General features: G+C 31.8%; 1 protein-coding gene across 4 annotated transcripts in view; it reads left to right on the plus strand.

The window, feature by feature from the left end:
* Positions 1–20,850, plus strand: part of RC3H2 (ring finger and CCCH-type domains 2) — a 58,900-nt gene that overhangs the window by 26,902 nt on the left and 11,148 nt on the right. For 2 of the 4 annotated variants that reach the window (XM_074211634.1, XM_074211636.1), the window contains exons 9-11: positions 2,824–2,936; positions 9,013–9,063; positions 18,250–18,558. In XM_074211634.1, the coding sequence (XP_074067735.1) occupies positions 2,824–2,936; positions 9,013–9,063; positions 18,250–18,558 (473 nt within the window). The remainder of the gene's footprint in view (positions 1–2,823; positions 2,937–9,012; positions 9,064–18,249; positions 18,559–20,850) is intronic. The other 2 variants (XM_074211635.1, XM_074211637.1) reach the window with 1 other exon arrangement.

A 20,850-nucleotide genomic window follows, 5' to 3' on the forward strand; every position in this document is an offset into this window, starting at 1 on the left:
GCAGGTGCAATTGATTATTATTTTTTTTTTTTTAGGTTTTTTGCAAGACAATGGGGTTGTGGCTTGCCCAAGACCACATGGCTAGGTAATTATTAAGTGCCCGAGGACGGATTTGTACTCAGGTACTCCTGACTCCAGGGCCAGTGCTCTATCCACTGTGCTACCTAGCCGCCCCCTGCAGTTGATTATTTAAGGGAGCCAGGGTCTTCAGAGGACAGTGTGTAGTTGAACTGGTTCACCGAGCATTCGAGAAGAGGAAAAAGAGTGCCTAGTGCACAAATAATAGCATAGTAGAGAACCTGAGAAATTGAGGGTTAGAGGTCATAGTGTGTTTAAAGAGTAGGTTTTGGTAAAGGAAGGTAGGAAGGAGAGGTGGAATACAAATATATTATAATTGAGTAAAAGGATTTCAGAGTTCTTCAACATAGAGGTTGTTGTTGTATTTGTGGGTGATAACCAGATTAAAAGGTTTTTTTGTATGGCTGAGGTTGAGTGGCGCCATTGGAAGTAAATATGTTGCAGAATACATCAATTATGATTTTGGAGGGAGTATCAATTTGTATATCAGGGTCACCAGTAATGAGGGTAGGAATTGGGGAGGAGAAAAGAGCTCAAGCAAAATACAGATGTTATGGAGAAACTATTTGCCCTCTTATGGACAATGTCTAGCTTAACACTGAAGTTACACAAATTATCTTTTATTCCCTTATCTGTGTTTGTTGAAATTCTTAAAGTTCTTCAGTTTACCCCAGGTAGCATTTCCTAATTTTGCTGATGCCCTCAGTGAAAGGATAAAGGTATTCTCCCCTCTTTCCATTTTTCTTATAGTATTTTGTCTGGTTTTCTCTTTTGTTCTTTTTTTTTTGTATCATACCATTAGATTATAAATTTCTTGAAGGCAGGGACTGTTTTTTGCTTCTTTTTGTATCTCTACTATAGTTCCTGGCATATAGCAAAAATTTAGTGCTTATTAACATTTGACCTATCAGCATATTTAAATCAGTGGATTTTACGAAGTACATAGCTTTAAATAAAGAGAATTTGTCATTTAAGCTGATAAATGAATACCCAAAGTGTAGTAATCCTTCTTACATTATCGTGTTCTAATTTTATTATAGCTATTTTTCCTTGTGTTCTATTGCCCTTACCAGATTAGAAGCTTCTTGAGGGTATGGACATTTTGTTTTATTTTACCTTTGTAGTACCTCTTTCACCTTTAACACCTGAAGTTTTGCAAATTGCCTATTTTTTAGACACTAGCTTTGTGCCCTGGGCAAATCACTTAACCTTTTTCCTTAACAGTTCCTTATCTGTAAAATGTACTGGAGGAGGAAATGGCAAATCACTTCAGCATCTCTGTGAAAAAAAAAATCCCAATGGAGTCACAAAGAATCAGACATGACCAAAACAACACTATTTAGTCCCCTTGCCTCAAGTCTTTTCCTGCTCTAGTCCATGCTCTGCTTTAGCAACCAAATTGATCTTTCTAAGCTAATTGATCTTTCTAAAAATGATCATATCATTCTCCTATAAACTCTATGACTTCCTATTGCCTCCAGAATCAAATATAAAATCCTCTGCCTTCCAAATCCTTCAAAGTTAACCCCTTCCTACCTTTCCATTTTAGTCCCCTCCTTGCACTGTGCATTCCTGTAGCATTGACCTTACTGTTCTTCACATGAGACATTCCATCTCTTAATTCCAGGTCCTTTCACTGAATGTCCTTTATGATTGGAATGTACTCACTCCTCATTTCTGCCTCCTAGCTTCCCTGGCCATAACTCAGCTAAAGTCCTTTTCCCAGGACTTCTTAATATTAATCTTCAAACTGAGAATGCATCTGATTTATCCAATATATATATGCATCTGATTTATCCAGTATATATCTTGTTTATATGTAATTGCTTACATGTTGTTTCCTCCATCAGTTTGAATTCCTTGAAAGCAGGTACTTTTTTGCTTTTTGTATCTTTGACTCTTTGCACAATACCTAGCACATTGCAGGTGATTAATAAATGCTAGTTTACTGACTCATAGTGCCATCTAGTAGGTGCTAATAAGTGTTTGGTGAACTTGATGAATTTCAAAATCCACAACATAAAGAATACTCATATTTATGATTTAGTTTATTTTTTCTTTTTGACATTGAATCCAGCCCCTTGTCTCTCTCTCTCTCATAGAGAGAGAGAGAGAGCCTGTCCCAGATAACTTAAGTCACATACATCTATTCAACTGCTTTATGTTTTTTGGCAACATATTCTTCATCTCTTCTCTCCCCCCCGCCCCCCAGTTTTGGTGGCCAGACCAAACTCTTTCAAGCAACCATGAATTTCACTGAGAACATCTAAACAACCAGCCTGACAGTCTGCATATGTCATGTTCAAATAAAAATACCTGGAAATACTTTCCTTTTATAGCATCTTTCAATAAATTCTGGGTTTCGTTCTTAAACTTTAACTATTTTTTTAATAGGAGAGAACTTTAAGTTGATAAAGAAGTGGTCCTCTTTAACATTTGTAAGATTCATTGTATTTTGTTCCCAATTTATAGTCGGAACATTTGAACCAATTTCAGTTAATCCACAAAAGATTATAATGGTTGCTTGTATTGCACAATGTTGTATTTCTCTTACAGCCACGTTGTATTTCTCTTATAGCCATAACAAAACTGAATAGTTGATTTATCTTCTGAAAAGACATAAGTAAGGGTACGATTTGAAAGAGCTTAATATCCAGTGATGAATAGTAACTTGTCTTTACTTTTTTATAATTTTAAACAGTATTGGCATCTTAAATATAATCACTTTTTATTTTTCTTTTTTAGCCGCAACCAAATAGCAAATATAAAACTAGTATGTGCCGAGATCTGCGACAGCAGGGGGGGTGTCCACGAGGATCAAATTGTACATTTGCTCATTCTCAGGAAGAGCTTGAAAAGTAAGTATGAGAATTTTGCCTCATTGTGGTTCTGTTTACTAACTTGAAGGTATAGAAATATAACAGTCCATTTACTGATTTTGTAACAAATTTAGAGGATGTAGATAGTCTCACTTTGTAAGTGCTTTAAATCGCTAAATTTTTACTTTCCAAAGAATTAAATGAAATGCATATCAAAAATATACTGGAGTCTTTTCTCTATTGCCGTCTTGTACCTTGGCATCATAGTTGATCCAGGGTCAGCATTCCCACTGAATTAAATATGGGCAAGCATCTTACTCTAGGAATTACATAAAAGTCTGTTTTTTTGTTGTTTTGAGGTCTCTTTCTACCAACTTTTCATATTACTTGGCACATGATCTTAAAAATAGTTATAAAGAAAAATTGTTTAAAAAAAACTGTAGGGTTTAATTGTGAGCCCAAGTTTCATTATCATGCAAGTAAGCCTGACCTGAAAGATAAACTTGAACTGTTTCAGAGTCTTGTCCAATTTTTCATCATCCAGTGGAAGCCTGGAAGAAGTCTTTTCAATCCTAGTTGTCCAGTCCCTATCACCATGTCATTATTCCCAATATGATGTTCAATGTATTCCAAGGCCACAATCTATAAAATAAACTTTGAAACTCACAAGTAGTTTAGCAGTTACTAAATGCAGATATTTCTCATTTCTGTGCTATCAGTAAAATATAAATTCCTATTTTTTTCCAGGCTCCCATAGACTTTTCCCTGAACTCTTGAATTATTTTAATAAACTATCATTTATTAAGTATTTTCTGTGTGCCAGGAACTATTTATAGTAGTTGGAAATACAAAGACAAAAAATGAAACAGCCCCTGCTCAAGTTTTTTACTTTCTCTTGGGAGTGACAGCATGTATACATATAAGAATATACTGAATAAGTGAAAAATAAATACAACATTATGTAAGTAAGGGAAGGCATCAGCAACTGAGGGAATCAGAAAAGACTTTATGTAGGAATTAGTGTTTGAGCTGAATATTTGAAGATTATTATTTTGTTAGATAATAGTGAGAAATTTCATTCTTGGACAAAAGAGTAATTTATAATAACCTATAAGAAAAGCAAGGTCAGTTTAGCTAGATTAGAGTTGACAGACTCTAGGTAGGCAGGCATTGTGTGTTGAATCAGATTAAATGTAATTGGGAAATGTTAACAAAATAAGTAAAAATACGGTATAACATCTTGTAGGTGAGAAGTGGAATTAAGAAGATGAGGCTAACAAAAATTAGAGTTAGGTTGTGAAGGGATTTAAATTTATGAAAGCAGTTAAATTTGATATCAAATGCATTATAGAGTATTGATTTTATTGAGTAGAGCAATGCTACTGTCAAACTTGAACTCAAGAAAAATCATTTTGGCAGCTCTGAGATGAGTTAGAATAGAGACAGCCTTAAGTCAGGGGCACCAATTAGAAAGCTCTGAAAAATAGACCTGATGAGTGATAATGAGGATGCTTCATGAGAGTAGCTGCATGAATCAGTGAAATGGTGAAAGGTGCATTTATGATTATTTTTCTTGCTTTTACAATATATTAGAGGAAATAATGTAAAATAAATCTATAAAGATAAACTAGACCCAGAAGTTGAATAGTGTTAAGTGTTAAACCAAATTAGTATCATATCCTGGAGTCCCTGAAGTTTTTTGATCGGTCAAGATTGACGTCTAGGAATATTAATTTGGCAGCTGTATGGAAGATGGATTGGAAAGCACTATTATAATATTCTTGACAAGAAGTGATAAATTTTTGAATTAGGGTGTAGTCATGAAGTTAAAAAGTGGATGGATGTGTAAGAGTTGTGGAAGCAGAATCAAGGGAGTGAAAGTAAGGAGTTTAGGATGACTAAATCTTGATGACTAGAAAAATAGTAGAACCCTTAGTACAGGACACTAGGAAGAAGACTGGGTTTTGGGAAACAATGACAAGTTATGTTTCAGACTTGTTAAATTTGAAATGTTTATGGGTCACCCAGTTAGAGATGTATATAATAAACTTTTAATGTTGATATGCATCTTGGAGGTTAAGAGAGTATGGTACTAACTAGACTATGTAGTTGTTAGAGCATACTGAGATGGTATTTGAACCTCTGGGATTATGTGAGACCATGATGCAACTCTCCATTGCTCTTTGAGTGATACACAGCTTTAATTTTAAAGATTCCAATTTTCTATAGCTTGCAGTCATATATCAGCAACAGAAGAATATTGCCTTTTTCCTAGGAGAATAAAAGGGACATTAAATTCATACAATTTTTTTGGAAAGCATTCCAGCCTACTTAGTTCCCTTTCAATTTGGGGCCCATTTCATTGCTCATTCTCATTATATCCTGAGTCAATTAGACAACCTCTGCTGTTTTTCTTTCTATTTTTATTTCTTCATTTGGACAAAGGACATTCTTTATCCATGGCCTTTTTTTCTAATGTGAAAGAGAGTCTAAACTCTTCAGAGAGATCATAAATCTCATTGTGGAAAGCTATGCAATTTCTCCATGGTTAATGTAATCAATATATTATCATCTGTATTCAGGATCATCCAGAGGACCTCATCATAAATTCCATATGGAATCTCTTTTCCATTTGGATTTTATTGCACATCTTTCATGATAATGGCAAACAATTTTGGCAAGCATATAGATAACTGTTTTATCCTTCTATTGATATAATTAATCACCAAATAAGTTATTTCTATTTAGTGTTTCAAAAAGTGTTGTATGATTTTTATATTCTTAGAAGAAATTTTGTTGGAGAACTTTTAAGATATTTTCTCCGTAGAATACAATATCCTTTAGTCAGTGGTATAACTGAAAGTAGTCTGCCATTTTTTCTGTTTGTTTTGGTGAGGCATTGGGATTAAGTGACTTTCCCAGGATCACACTGCTAAAAAGTATCAAGTTTCTGACTTTGGATTTTACCTCAGGCCCTCTTGACTCCAGGGCTAGTGCTTTATCCTCTGACCCAAGTAGTTACTTTGTGATTTATTTTTAAAGATTACTATTTTCTTCTTTGAGTGACACACAGATTTAATTTTTAAAGACTCAAATTTAAAGATTTCTCATATCTCCAGAAATGCCTTTGATATGTGTGTATAAATTATTCTTAAAAAACAAAACAAACCAAAAAAATCTTGTAGTGATGGAAAAGTAAGGATTAAGACTAAAATTTTCTCAGTCACATTTTTTAAAAAACTGTAATATGTGATTTTTTTTCTCCACCAGCAAATATATTCTCTACCTTTTTTCGATCTGCTCCAACTCTTCATATCTTTCTTTTCTTTTGGTCTTGTTGAAAATTCTATTGATCCCTTCCACTTTTATATCATTAATTTCCCAGTATATCCCTTTAAAACTCTTTTACCCAGTGAGTCTTTCCTTGTAGCAGATTTTTTTTAAAACTCAACATTTTAGAAAGTCAACCTATGAATCAACTAACTGACCTGACAGCATATTAAACTTCACACCATTGATCAGCAAAAGGAATAAAGTGGTTTTTCATCATTTCTGTATGTGTAGCTTTGCATATAACATAATTCTGTTATGTTCAGTTCATTATTTTTTTTTTACATTTACATTTTGATAGTCATTACAAATACCTACCCTTTTTTTTTTGGCAGTTTGTTTTTAAAATTTTGTTTTTACATGAATTTATTATGTTTATGTATGTATTATATATACATATATATATATATATATAAATTGTTTTTTCATTGTGCTATTCCTCATATTTGTTGTTTCTTCTGTTCTAGTTCTATGTTGTTTTGTACCAAAATTTGCTTGCCATTTCCCAGTTGTTGAGCACTTTGTTTGCAATTGTTTTGCTACCTCAGCAAGTGCTCTTTTGGATATTTTGGCTTACATGGAAACTTCTTTTTTGTCTTAATTTCCAGTGCAGAAATGTTTTACTCATTTAAAAAAAATCTAATTATTTTCCTAAATGGTTTGAGAGTTAACTTCATTAGTAGTTTATAAGCATGACTTTTCCTTTTTTAACCCCTCCATCATTGATCACTTTCATCTTTTGCTATTTCTGTCACTTTGGATATGAGGTAAAACCTGTTCTAATCTTCATTTCTCTTTATCATTAGTGATTTGGAATATTCTTTCATATGGCTATTAATAGTCTTTGATTCTTAATTTCTTAACTGTTCATTTCCTTTGACCACTTTTACCTACTGGGGAAATAGCTAGGTCTAGGATGTTAATATCCTTATACCTTGTGTTTTACATGTTGATTGGCAAAACTTTTTTCCCCCATACAACAGTTTCCTTTTTCCTTGTTTCCTTGATTTTTGCTCTTTTACAAAAGTTTCCAATTAAGAATTCTTCCTATGTGAAAGATACCTTCATGTCCCTTTTCCTCTCAATTTAAAAAATGTGACCTTTTATAATTAGATGTTCTATCCATTTGGCATTTGATATATGGTATATACAAGTGCTTTTCTAAACCATTTTTTTACCAAAGAGCTTTTCATTTCTCCTGATAGTTCTTGTTGAATTGTGGGGGGGGGGGGTGGTACTTGACAAAGTAATTTGTGCTCTTGAGTCTATCAAAGACTGGCCTGTTGAAATTGATTGCTTCAGGGTTTTGCTTATTGTTTTCATTACATGGCAGCTCAATTATGATTGATAAATATGACTATAATTAGTAGGTCATAATTCTACTTAAATATGGCTTTAATTAGGTCATAATTCCATATAAATCTTGAGTGTTATTTGATGAATTTGTGCAGTTTCTCTTATTTTAGGACAGGGACTGTTTCATTTTTGTCTTTTTAACTCTAGCACTTAGCACAATTCCTGTCATATGGTGGGTGCTTAATAAATGCTTGTCACTTGATTAATATTTCCTCCTGGTTTTTGTTATTTTTGTGTATAAATGCTGACAATTTTTGTGGGTTTATTTTACGTATTGCCACTTTACTGGAGCTCTTGTTTATTTCAGTTTCTAAGCTAATTCTGACTTTTTCTCAGTAAATCATTGTGTCATATATTAACACTTAATTTGGTTTCGTTTTGATGATGATGATCATGAAACTTTTATTCCTTTTTGTTTTATTACTTTTACTATCATTTCTAGAACTGTTATAAAAGAGAATGAAGAGAGAATATCCTTGATTTATACCTGTAAAAACTTTATTTCAAATAATAACTTGTTTATTTTTTCTGAGATATGCTTATTAGATTTGGAAAGGACCCTTTTATTTCTAGACTCTTTAGAATTTTCAGCATATCTTCATATTATAGTTTAAGTACTTTTTGATATTTGTTATAATAATGTACTTTGAGGAAGTTATTTTATTAGGATTATGTCCATTATTTTCCTAACACCAATTCATCCTTGCATAGTGATCCAATTGGTCATAATTATTATTTCTGGATATTTTAAGATTTAAGAAATTTTACATCAATATTCATTAATGAAAACTGGTTTATATTTCTCTTCTCTGCTTTATTCTGCCCAGAATTAGTTATAGAACCATATTATTAGAAAGAAGTTTTATAGAGTTCTTTATTAAGTATTGACAGTAACTTCTCTAGGATAGGTATAAATTGCTTTAAAAAATTATTAATATAATTCCCTTGTACATACACCTGGTCATTGTTTTTTTCTCTCTATAATTTCAGATTGACATGTTGAGTTTTGCTTTATGAGATTCCATTGTTTTGGATTTTTATTTCATGTTTTCTTAATTCAGATGTTTCATATTTTTGTAGGTAAACATCCATTTTATAAAATTCTTAGTTTTTGCTAAGATATAATTGTGATTGGAGTTTCAAGTATTAAATTCATTTCTTTGTTTTGAATTACTTTACTCATTTAAAAGTGTTAATAATTCAATTTTCTTTATAATGTTAGCCAAATGTTTATTGGTTTAGTTTGGCTCTTCAAAGAATCAGCATTTAGTTTTGTTTATCATTTCTGTTGTCTTTTTTATCTTTAATTTTCAAGGTTTCTTCTTTTGTGCTTATTTTGTTTGTTAATTTGTTGGTTCTCTAGTTTTTTAAATTGAATACTCAGTTTATTAATCCTCTCTTTTTCTATTTTGTTAATGTATGTTTTCAGAGATATAATTTTTCCTCTGAGGACTGCTTTAGCTGCACCCCCAAAATTTTGGTATGTTGTCTCATCATTATCGTTCTCTTTCACATGGTTGTTAATTGTTTCTATGATTTGTTCTTTGATCCAGTCATAATTCAGGATGCCATTATTAAGTCTCCATTTTGGTTTGTATATTTTACTTCTATTCCTTGTGTTAATAGATATTTTATTGAATTATTATCTGTGAAGTATGTTATTAATATATTTAGCTTATTACATTTGTGTATATTATCTTTGCAATCTTGATACATAATATATTTTTGTAAAAGTATGATACTGCAAAATAAATGTATTTAATTTTCTCACTCGTAAAATATTTTTTAAATTGCTTAAATGAAGAAAAGAAGGATTAAAAAAATAACATTTTGTTAATACTTGTCAAACCTTAATCATAAAAATTCAAAATGTGGTAGTTCAGCTTCTTGTAAAGATTTTTACTGTATTCATCATGTTTTGAGATATTTGTGGTTTTTGACAATTTAATTGAAAAAAAATTTTAATCCACTATTTTAAATATAACTTTATAGTTGGTTCTGTATTTTTCTTACCTCTTATGGCAGTTTTATTCAGCTTTGAGAGAGGAACATTATAATCTCTTGCAATTCTTATGTTAAACCCTCTTTTTATGGGGCAACTAGGTGGCATAATGGATAGAGCACCGGCCCTGGAGTCAAGGGGACCTGAGTTCAGATGTGACCTCAGATATTTAATAATTGCCTAGTTCTGTGACCTTGGGCAAATCACTTAACTCCATTGCTCTGAAAAAAACAAAAAAGAAAACAACCCTAAACAAAAAATTATTTTAAAAAAAAATCTTTTAATTGACTTTTCATATGTGAATTTACATGCAGTGCCTTTTGGTAAATATATATTTACTCTTGATAGTGATTAATTATATTTAAACTAGTTTCTTTTAACTTGACATTTTACCTTATTATATTTTTAAATATTTAATATTAAATATTAGTATTAGCAAATAGTCTGACAGAGTTACTGCAGTTTCTGTAAATATTTGCAGAAAATTGTTATATTCAGTTTTCTTATCTATTCTACCATCCACATGCATTTTAGGTTCTGATGGATAGGGTTATGTCTTCTCAATTTATTTATTCATTTCATGTTTAATTTCATGTTTTTCCTTTTAAATAAATTCTTTTCCCCTGGGATTAGTTTTACTTTTGTTGCTGTGATGGTAGTCTGTTCCCATATACTCACCCTGCTACTCCTATATACCTTGCCTGTCCCAAAGATATCAAATTCTTTTCGCTCCCCACCATAACACTACCCCAACCCACCTCTTTGCTTTTTTTCATAAATTTTTCCTCCTTGTCTGTACTAGCCCATATTTTTGAGTGTGATTGAAAATGTTACCTTCTCCCCTATGCTTCAACCTTTTAAAATAAGTAGCATTTCCTTGTGACCTTTCCCAGGAAAGTCTAATTTACTTTGTCTTTATTATTTATTCCTTCTCTCCTATCCTGATTTCTTTTCTGTCAGGTGGACCTTCTAGTGCAACAAATTTATTTTTTTCCTTTCCTAGTTTAACGTTATGCCAATTTTTAGCTTTTGTTTTATCCTAACCTTTTATACTTTTTTTAATGTTTATTTTCTCTTTGTTGTGGCTTTTTTTCCCCCATGTTTTATGTTTAAAACTGTCAGTTCATACGGTGGTAATCATTGAATTCTAAATCATTTAGTCTGACTCTACCTTTTGCCCTTACCATGTTCCCTTTAATATTCCTAATGACAGAATATCCTATATTTTAATCTGTATACACCCTCTACCCCACCTCAATCCTTTTGTGTCTCTATTTCTCTCAATTTCTTTCTCTTTCTCAGACGTACACATACACACCCACAAGCACACAGAGTTGGCCATCTCTAGGGTCCCTTTTTTTTCATCTGCTTTGATGGCATTTATTACTGGAGATGATAGAACTCTTAGACAAAAAAGGTGATCTTCTATTCTGCCTATTTTCTCCTGATAAAATCCATTATAATGTTGTCTTCTACCAGTTATCTTTTTCTCTCTTTCCTCTCACCATGGAACTGTCTACAGCTATGCCCAAGCATTTCCCCTTCTGAGGTCAAACCTATCTTCTAATCTCATCCTAGTGTCTTTTTTTTCCATTTCTTATATTCTCTAGCATCCCACTTTAGTTTTTTTATTTCATTTTTATTATTAACTTAAACATAACCATTTCAAGATTCAAAGAAGAAAAAAGAACTCTTTGAAACAATTGACTTCAATTACAATTTTTCTAAAAATATATTTTAGACTTAGCACAGTAGCATCAGGATTGTTGTATCTCTTTTCTGAACGTTTTTGTTTTCTAATTTTGTAATTTTGTAATTTAATATTGATATTTTTTTGATAATCACCTTTAATATTATTATTCACTAACTCATCCCCAGTTCTTTCCCAAGAGAAGTTTCTTTTCTCATGACAAAGAAATGTAACCAAGTAATAACAAAGCAAAATTTGCTGTCCAAAACTATCTTTCTTCGGAGACGTGGGAGTTAGTTAATTTTCCTTTAATTATACGTTCTAGTTCTCTTTTTATCTTGTATCAGTTCATCCAGATGTTCTTAGGATTTTCTGAATTTATCATTTCTTCTAGCTCAGTAGTATTCATTACATTTACATACTATATTTGTTCAGTCATTCTTCAATTGCTTCTAAATTCTCTCCTGATGTAAAAGCTGCTGCTGTAAATATTTTTGTGGACATGAATTCTTACATCTCTTTATGGTATTTGCCTAGTATTGCTATTGCTAGGTCAAAGTATATATTTGTTTGACATTTTGGGTATGACTTTCCTTTAGCCCTTCCAGTGCCTGCCATTTTAAACTTTTGTCATTTTTGCCAAATCTGATGGGTGTAAGGTCTAAATTCCAGTCATTTTAATTTGCATTTTGTTTTGATTGTGAACATTTTCTCTCCCACTCTATCTTATCTTAAACTCCCTTCTTCCCTTTCTCTTTCCCCTTTTATTTTTTTAAATAAGTTTTATTATAGTTATGCCAAATAATTCTCCACCCATTGAATCTTCCCATATGACAAATACTTTAAAGAGGAAAAAATAATCAGCACAACTTATCTATAAATTTAAAAAGTCTAAACATACAAACTTTGTGGGCCTCCAACCTCCCTGAAGGAATGGGTTGTTATGTTATAGCATAGCTCTTCATTCAAGTCCTGATTGTTCTCGAAAATTTTGTTATGTTTACTTTTTATTTTTTTGTTGTAGGTTTTCTTTCCATTTACTTTGTTACAGCTATATTTTCTTGACTCTGCTTAATTCTGTATCAGTTCATATAAATGTTTCCATGCTTCTCTGTATTCATCAATCACGTAATTTATTATAATACACAATGTATTCCATTACATTTGTATACTACAATTTCTTTAGCCATTCCCTAATAATTGAGCATCTATTTTATTTACAATATTTTGTTAGCACAAAAAGTGCTGATGTAAATATTGGTGTATATGAAGATTTTATTCTTAACTATGACTTCCCTCCTTTTCATATTAAATTTTGTTTTACTTTATTTTTTAAATTTTTATTTAAGGCAGTGGGGTTAAGTGACTTGCCCAAGGTCACACAACAAGGTAATTGAACTCAGGTTCTCCTGACTCCAGGGCTAGTGCTCTATCCACTGAGCCACCTAGCTGTGCCAAATTTTATTTTTTCAATGAACAAAAAAGCTAATTTATCACTTTCTTCTGACTGTTTTGAAAAACAAAATCAGTAGATAAGTTGATAAATTTCTCTTGCTAATGTATTAAAAAAAATAGGTGTTTCAATCTATACTGAGTTTATTATCTCTCATTTAAGAAGATGGTTAGCAAGTTTCATCATGAGTTCTCTAGAATGATGGTTGATCATTGAATTGATCAGAGTTCTTTAAACTTCTTTGTCTTTACAGTAAGTAGCTTAATTATTGTATTAGTCTTCTTTGTGACCAAACCATAGGATAGGATACTAAGTATAATTATTAACTATTTTCTTCTGATTATCTCAACGGTACTTTTTCATTGTATTACTTTTCCTTCTTTATTCACATCTTAATTTTCAACTGGTGTATTGAGGATTTTGTGCCACAGTGGGCTCTGCTGTTTCTTGCCACTGAGATAGGATAACTAAGCTCAGTTCTTGTTTTTCACTGAAGATCAGGAATCAAGATTGTGTTGGACTGGATCTGTGTAATTCCATCCTCACCCATATTCTGTTTTCTAGATTTCATGAGATTTTTCCTTTTTGTTGTGTTTTTTTGTATTTATCTTTTGGGTTCAATTTAATTGCAGTAAATTTGGTGCATATTTTCTTAATTTTTTAAAATAAATACTTTACAACACATACATTTCTCTTTGTAAAGAAAAGTACTGTATAAGAAGCCCTGAATCTCTTTATATGTATAGATTGAGAATTTTTGTTGTTGTTTTACTGCATTGTCCAATCTCTGAAGTTACACATCAGGCATCTGTGTCCAGGATCCATCTTCCCTACAGTGGTTCTGTCTGAAAGCAACCTAGACCAGACCATCCTCCTTCTTAAACCTGCCTTTTTTCATACCTGTGAGATGGAATTGAAAAGTTAGAGTGGTATCTGGAAAGGTCCCATCTCCCATTTTAACCCCACCCAGGAGGTTGTACTGATTTCTGTCCTTTTCCTGGTGCCAGTTATCTAAAGGTTGTTTGACCATTTCTTTATGCATTACTTATAAGATAAAGGTCTCTAGTGCTTCTCTTTGGTTTTCTTTAATCTTTGTTTCATCTGGAACTTTTTTTTCTTATTTTTGAGATAGTCATTTGGGAAATTGGAAATCTTTATGGTGCCAGGTGCCATCTTCACTGAAAGAGGCTAAAGAAATAACATCAATTTTCCATTGTTCTAGGCTTGGTGAAGGTACATCTCTTAAATTACTCACTGTGTGCTGTCTCCTATTCTGTCTTGAGTAACTCCGTACTATTTGCCTTTTCATAAAAGTTATTGATTCACTTATAGGGGAACATAGGAGTCATTCTATGAAATAGATTTTCTTTTTTTCTTTTTCTTCTTTTTCATTGTATTAGCAAGTCTTTGCTAAGTACTTATTCTTCCATGAACTAGAGATATAAATTCACATAAATCCTCTCCAAGGAATTTCCATTCTAATGGGGGAGACAACAGAATTATAAATAAAGTAGTTAAATTCAGTGTTATCTGGAAGTGAAGGCAATAGGGATTGAATGAAGAAACATTTCATGTAGAAGCTAGTGCTTGAGCTACATTCTGAAGGCAAATAGAAATTTTGTGAGGCAGAAGTTAGAGAGGAATGCATTCTAGGCATGTGGAAAGACCAGTAGAAAGATGAGGATGGGAGATAAAAATATTGTTAATGAGGAACAGGAAGGAGGATGTTTTCTCCTTGATGGTTCTGCTTTTTTGTTTATTTTAAGTAATATTTTATATAAGAGAGTTTTTTTCATTTCTTGATAATTGCATTTTACTTCATTTCTCTTAGTGAGGTGTTTAGAATTATGCAGCTTAATGGGAACTCTTTTGGTTTGAAAAAATCTTATTTTTTATTTTTATTTTTTGCTTTTGAGTCTCATTGTTGGTTTGCTCCTTAAAAAGTTAAATTTTATGAAAAAAATAAAGCTTTGCTTCCTTGGAATTTTAGTCTTTTGTTTCCTTGTCATTTGTTTATAACTTCTCTCCTCATCCCTTTTCATTTGGTGTGCAGACCTTTAAGACGTATGTCTTTAGCATTTTCATGATTAGGGATAGGCCTATCCAATATTCTTGGGATAAATTCTATTAAGAGTTTTTAATGCAGAATTGTAGTTCCATTTCTTTCAGACATAGAATTCCCAAGGACTTCATTGTTGCTTCTGTGCTGCCAATCCACACCCCCCCCCAGTCTCCTACCCAAGTTTCTGTATTTTTTTTTTAATGTGACTGTGCAGAATTGATCTATTCTTTCTCTTGAGGGGTGTTTAGAGTCACTGTTGTGGAGAAAATGTGTAGAAATGTGTAGAAATACCTCTTTGCACACACAGCCAGTCCCTAAAACTAGCCTTTGAAGTTACTTCCTTTGCCAGTACCTGAAAGTGGTGTGATATAATACTGGATATGTTAAGCAAGAACTGTAATATTTCCGTTTTCTGCTGTTATTTCATGTGCTCTTACCTTTTGTTCTATCTTTTGTTTTTATCTTGTGGATTCAATTTTAATTGCTCCAAATTTGGTGCATATTTTCTTAATTTTTTAAAAAAAATATTCTTTTAATCATGTGAACTTTACAGATGAAATTCACATTTCTCTATGCAAAGAAAATTACATATGAAGCCATCAATCTCTAAAATGTATAGAATGAGAAATTTTTGTTGTTGTTGTTGTCTTAATGTTTCAGATTTAACATAATTCCAACACTGCCCTATATATGTTCCTTCCTGAACTTAAATCTGTTTTCTGTTTTTTAAAAATGATTCATTGACATTTTTATTTTAAGTATCACTATCCCATCCTTTCTTTCCTTCCCAACTTTCTTCTCTTTTCCCACTCTCCCTGTCTAAAAACAAGCTGTCTTGTAACATATACCATAGTTATATAAAATAACAGACAAAACAAAATTCACATATTTTCCTTATCTGAAAATGTATTTTTCATTCTAGTCTTCTAGTCTACATTCTCTCTGCCAGGATATAGGAAGTATGATTAAAAGGTAGTCTATTGGGTCATGATCTATAATTATATAGCTCATAGAAGCACAAAATTTTGATAAATTTGCAGAAAACTAGTCCATTTTTCTGATCCCATCCTTTGTTTTCTATAGTGTTATTTCTACTTTGTCATATATCAAATCAGAGACCATTACATTAGAGTATCCAAATGTTAGACTCTCTTATTGGTGGACCCAAGAGTTTGTTAGAGAAATCTTCACATCTCTTTTCTATCTTTTATCATTTCATTGTCTTTCCATTTTCATCTTTTCATGAGCTCTGTATGATCTTGTTTATTTGGGTCTCTTGCTACATTTACTGTAAACTTGTTTTCATTATATTATTCATTAGACTCATTAGTTTCTACTATTCTATTTGGTCATTTAGTGTGTCTGACTCTTTCTGACCCCATTCGGGATTTTCTTGACAAAGATAATGGAGTAGTTTGCCATTTCCTTCTCCAGCTCTTTTTACAGATAAAGAAACTGAGGCAAACAAGATTAAATGAGTTGCCTAGGGTCACCTAGCTGTTAATTGTCTGAAATCGAATTTGAACTCAGGAAGATGAGTCTTCCTGATGCCAGGCTTAATGTTTTCTCCATTGCACTATTTGGGTGCCCTTCTGCTCTGTATGATCTTATTTTTGAGTTTAAATTCTAGCTCTGCTGTGTTCTTCTAGGGGCAAGGAGATTTAAATGTTTACTGAATGAATTGACTTGGGCTTCCCTTCTGGTTAAACTTCTTCCCGAAATAATGATAGTCTAGAAAATGTATCTTCATTTATTCATTTATATTTTTTGTAGTTAATTGCATGACATTCTTATTTCTTCTAAAATCTGGCATGACGATGTAGATGTTTCAGTAGTAACTCACTTATTGTTTACTAGTCATTTCCAACATTAAAATATCATTTCCAAATTTTCTGATTCTAATTTACTGATTAACATGTCCAAGATTCTCCTTTTTTTTTCTTTTAGGAAGTATTCATGATGTCTACATTTGAGCCTTCTGTATATTCTGTAACATTTTTTTCTTTAGAATCTTGTTTTGCAACATCCTTTTTGCTATCTTCTACTGTGCATTATAGCCATAGAGTATTAATTATGTGTTGATATACTTTGGAGTGTCCAAGTGAGTCCTTCATAGACTCTCTTATTCTCATCTTTATTCACAAATGTGAACATATAAGTTGTAATTAATCTTCATAGTGATCTTTCTGAACATACTCATCTTCGGGAGTGCAATATGCAGTGAGAGTAATAAGCATTTCAGGAATCATTAGATCCCATTATTTTAACATAATTTCCCTGGTTTCCTTCAAACTTCGTTTCAACTCAAATCCTAATGTCTGCTTTTCCACCACCTGCCTCCCTCCAAGGACCTTCCCTCTTAGATTGTCTTTCATTTATGTAGCATAGAGATTGTTTGTACAATTTTTTTTCATCCCCTCTTACTCCCTTTAGAATATGGACTCTTTACATGCAGTTGCATTTTTGCCTTTCCTTATTTCCCCAACTCTTAACATAGTAGTACTTGGTACATATTAAGTACTTTATAAATTTTGCTAACTAAATACCTACAATGTACAAGTGATAATGAAAACAAAATGTGATGCTACAAAGTATCATGAAAAATACAACCATAAGCAAATTACTTTCTAGATGATGAGTGCAGTAAGGTGGAGGATGATGGGTTAGTGACGATCTCTGGTAGGAGTTTTGTGACTGGAAAAATTTTAGGTAATTTATCAGTAAGAAATGAGGAGGGAATATAGTCCAGACTTGAAATACTATTGGTACAAAAGTACGAGAGAAGGAAATAAATTGTCATAGGTAATAACTGGTAGGCCATTATGACATAAAGGATAGAAATATACAATTGCCATTTGATATCAGTTATCCTTTGTATTTGATCTTCATTTTGTTGCTTCTTATTGTTTTGATTTATATTATAATCATTTTGTTTATTCTTGACACTGCTTTTTTTTTTACTATATCATATAAAAATCTTTCCCTGTTTCATTTTAATTCTTTGTATTGTTGCTTATGGAATAATATGTAGTGCTTCATTATATTTACATACCATATTTTATTCAACTATTCCTTAATCATTAGGCACATATTTTGTTTTCATATTTTTAAAATTAGAAATGCTTCTATGAATATTTTCATGTGTATTTATTTTTTATCATTGCTTTAACTTCCTTAGGATAGAAACCCCATAATGAGATCTCTGCCTTATAGTTCATTATGAACAGTTTAGTAACTTGTTGCATCACACATTTTTTAAACAGTTGGACCAATTCACAGCTTCATTGTTTGTCTCATAACTCTTGACATTCAAATTTTCCATCTTTTATCATCTTTACTAATATCAATATACCCCATGATTGTTTTAATTGATATTTTTCTGAATATTAGTCATTTTTAGTTTTTGAAATGGTAGTTAAAGATTTGTATTGTTTTTTTCTTTATTCTTTTTGAAAACAGGTATCGTTTAAGGAACAAAAAGATCGCAGCAACTGTACGAACATTTCCTCTCCTAAATAAAGTTGGTGTAAATAACACTGTCACAACCACAGCTGGAAATGTAATTTCTGTCATAGGAAGTACTGAAACAACTGGGAAACTTGTTCCAAGTACCAATGGGATTTCAAGTGCAGAGAACAGTGTTTCCCAGCTAATCCCTCGTGGTGCTGATACCACATTAAGAGCTCTGGAGAATGTGAAGAAAGTTGGGAAGGTTGTCTCCAGTGGTCAGAATATATCTGGGACTTCTGCAGAATCTATAACTGAAAAGTAGGTATTATTTTAAGTTAAAATATTTCAGTTTATGTCTTTGAAAGTCTTTTGAATCCATCTGGATAGTTCTGAGAATCTTCCTGCTGTAGTAAGAAGAAAGCTGAATTTGGAGTCTAGTGTTCTGGGTTTGAATTACACTTCCAAAATTCAATAACTCAATAACCTCTTTGAGCCTTAGTTGTCTCAATTATAATGATGCAAAGGATTCTTACACTATTTGGCAAGTAGCATATTAATGAGGAAAGTATTTTGTATAGCATGTATAACATTATGGAAATAATAACAATTGTGATATTTTGGAGAAAGTGGTTAACTATATTTTTTGTAAAAGTATTTTCCTTTGTAATCATGGTCCTATATTAGAACTGAAGTACAGTTTTATGGTAGTAATACTTTTTTGATGCTCTAAGTTTGGTAAATTCACTTCATGAGTGCATATTATGGATGACTGATTTGTAAATTATACTTTTAAAGAATTAACTATGGCACTGAAAAGTTAAGTGACTTGTTCATTTCACACAACTAGTGGTATATGTCAGAGGTAGTACTTGAATCCCAGTTGTCTCCAAAGCCATATCTGTATACTGTACCACTCTGCTTTTCTTAGTAAAATTTCAGCTTATAGAAAAATTAATCATTTAATATTTATTGAATGCATATGTATTTGGCCTAGGTATTTAAAAGTAATAACTAGTTTATATATTAAGCTGTAAGTATGACCTTGGTGTAGGGTTAAATCATTTAGTTTTTCAGATGGAAAAACTTAGTGGTTGTAGGGAAGTGGTTTGTCATTGACTTCAGTTATTCATGGGTTCATACGATTCAGAAATGGAAGAGACTTTAGAGATATTTTATTTAAGGAAACTGAGCTATAAAGAAATTATAACTAATCTAAGGTAGAAGAAAGTAGAATTAGACTGCTAATCCAGGTCTTTGAAATTTGAATCTGTATCTATTTCAACTATATCACATATTCATTGGTGGAATTTATTTGGAAACCAAGATTTCTGATTGGTTCCCATTACTTCTGAGGCTAAGTTTCTTCTTGTTTTTTATGATTCTTTGTATAATTGTCAACAATGTTATCAAATCATATTTTGAATGAATAGGACAAATTCTAATCAAAACAAAAGACCTATCTTGTAAGAAACTTAAATTCTAAATTCCAAATGTAGGAAAGTGAGTATAACATGTGGTATATAATGTGGTTTAGTGAAGATATTAGACTTGGAGTCCTGGATACTAATTTCATTTCTTATCAAAGTTTACTATTGTATAGGCAAAGCTTTTTTTGAGTCTCAATTTCATTACTTGTAATTGGGAATGAAAATTATACTGAAAACTTTTAAAGTATTATAAAAGCTTTCCTGCTTACCTTAAGTGCAATTATGATGCTAAAAGTATGACACAGTGTGTGTAAGTTTAAAGTACAATGTATTCTACAAATGCACAGAATTACTTAGCACTGTTTTTAGTAGAAAGCTAGCTATAATTTTGTTCATATTTGAAAATATGTGAAAAGTTCTAAATATAGTAATATTTTAGAGAGGAGAAGGTAACAACAATCAAATGTTAGTATCTATTTAGGTTCTATCTGCTTGATATTTTTGGACATATAGAGGTGGTACAAATCTTGCTTTCAAGTAACTTATAGTCTAGTTCAAGGAAGAGGAAACTAGCTTTTATTGGTCGCCTATGATGTTTTAGGTACTGTGCTAAGTGCTTTACAAATATTTGAATTTTCCAACAATTCTACAAGGGTAGGTTCTATTGTCTTCACTTTTTACAGTTGAGGAAACTGAGGCAAATAGCATGACTTGCTTAAGGTCACACAGTAAGTGTCTGAGGCCGTATTTGAACTCAATTCTTCTTAACTCCTGGCTCAACCTTTTCTCAACTCTACCTTCTAGTTTTATGAAGCGCGTGAACAAAAGCAAAAAAATAATAGGACATAGACTATATTGTCTAAATTGTGTGATTACAGACTAGTGTATAAGCAATAGAAGTTCAGTGGATAAGGACACTATTGACTGTTGGTGTGGAAGGAGAGCATCAAAGAGCTGGGGCCTTGATGAATGATAGCATAGTATGAAATGGAGATTGTTGTTCTTGGATTCAAAAGAGTAATTGAGCTACCTTGCACAAATCACTTGATCTTTCTCTGCCTCAACTTTCTCATCTACACAATGGATTTGATAATTGGGGAATAATAATAACTACATATATATATATATATATATCTTTATTATTTTGATCCTTTTAAAAATCACTTTTCCCTGATTGTATTTT

The sequence above is a fragment of the Macrotis lagotis genome, chromosome 1 (genome assembly GCF_037893015.1).
Source record: "Macrotis lagotis isolate mMagLag1 chromosome 1, bilby.v1.9.chrom.fasta, whole genome shotgun sequence".
Classification (NCBI taxonomy): domain Eukaryota; kingdom Metazoa; phylum Chordata; class Mammalia; order Peramelemorphia; family Peramelidae; genus Macrotis; species Macrotis lagotis.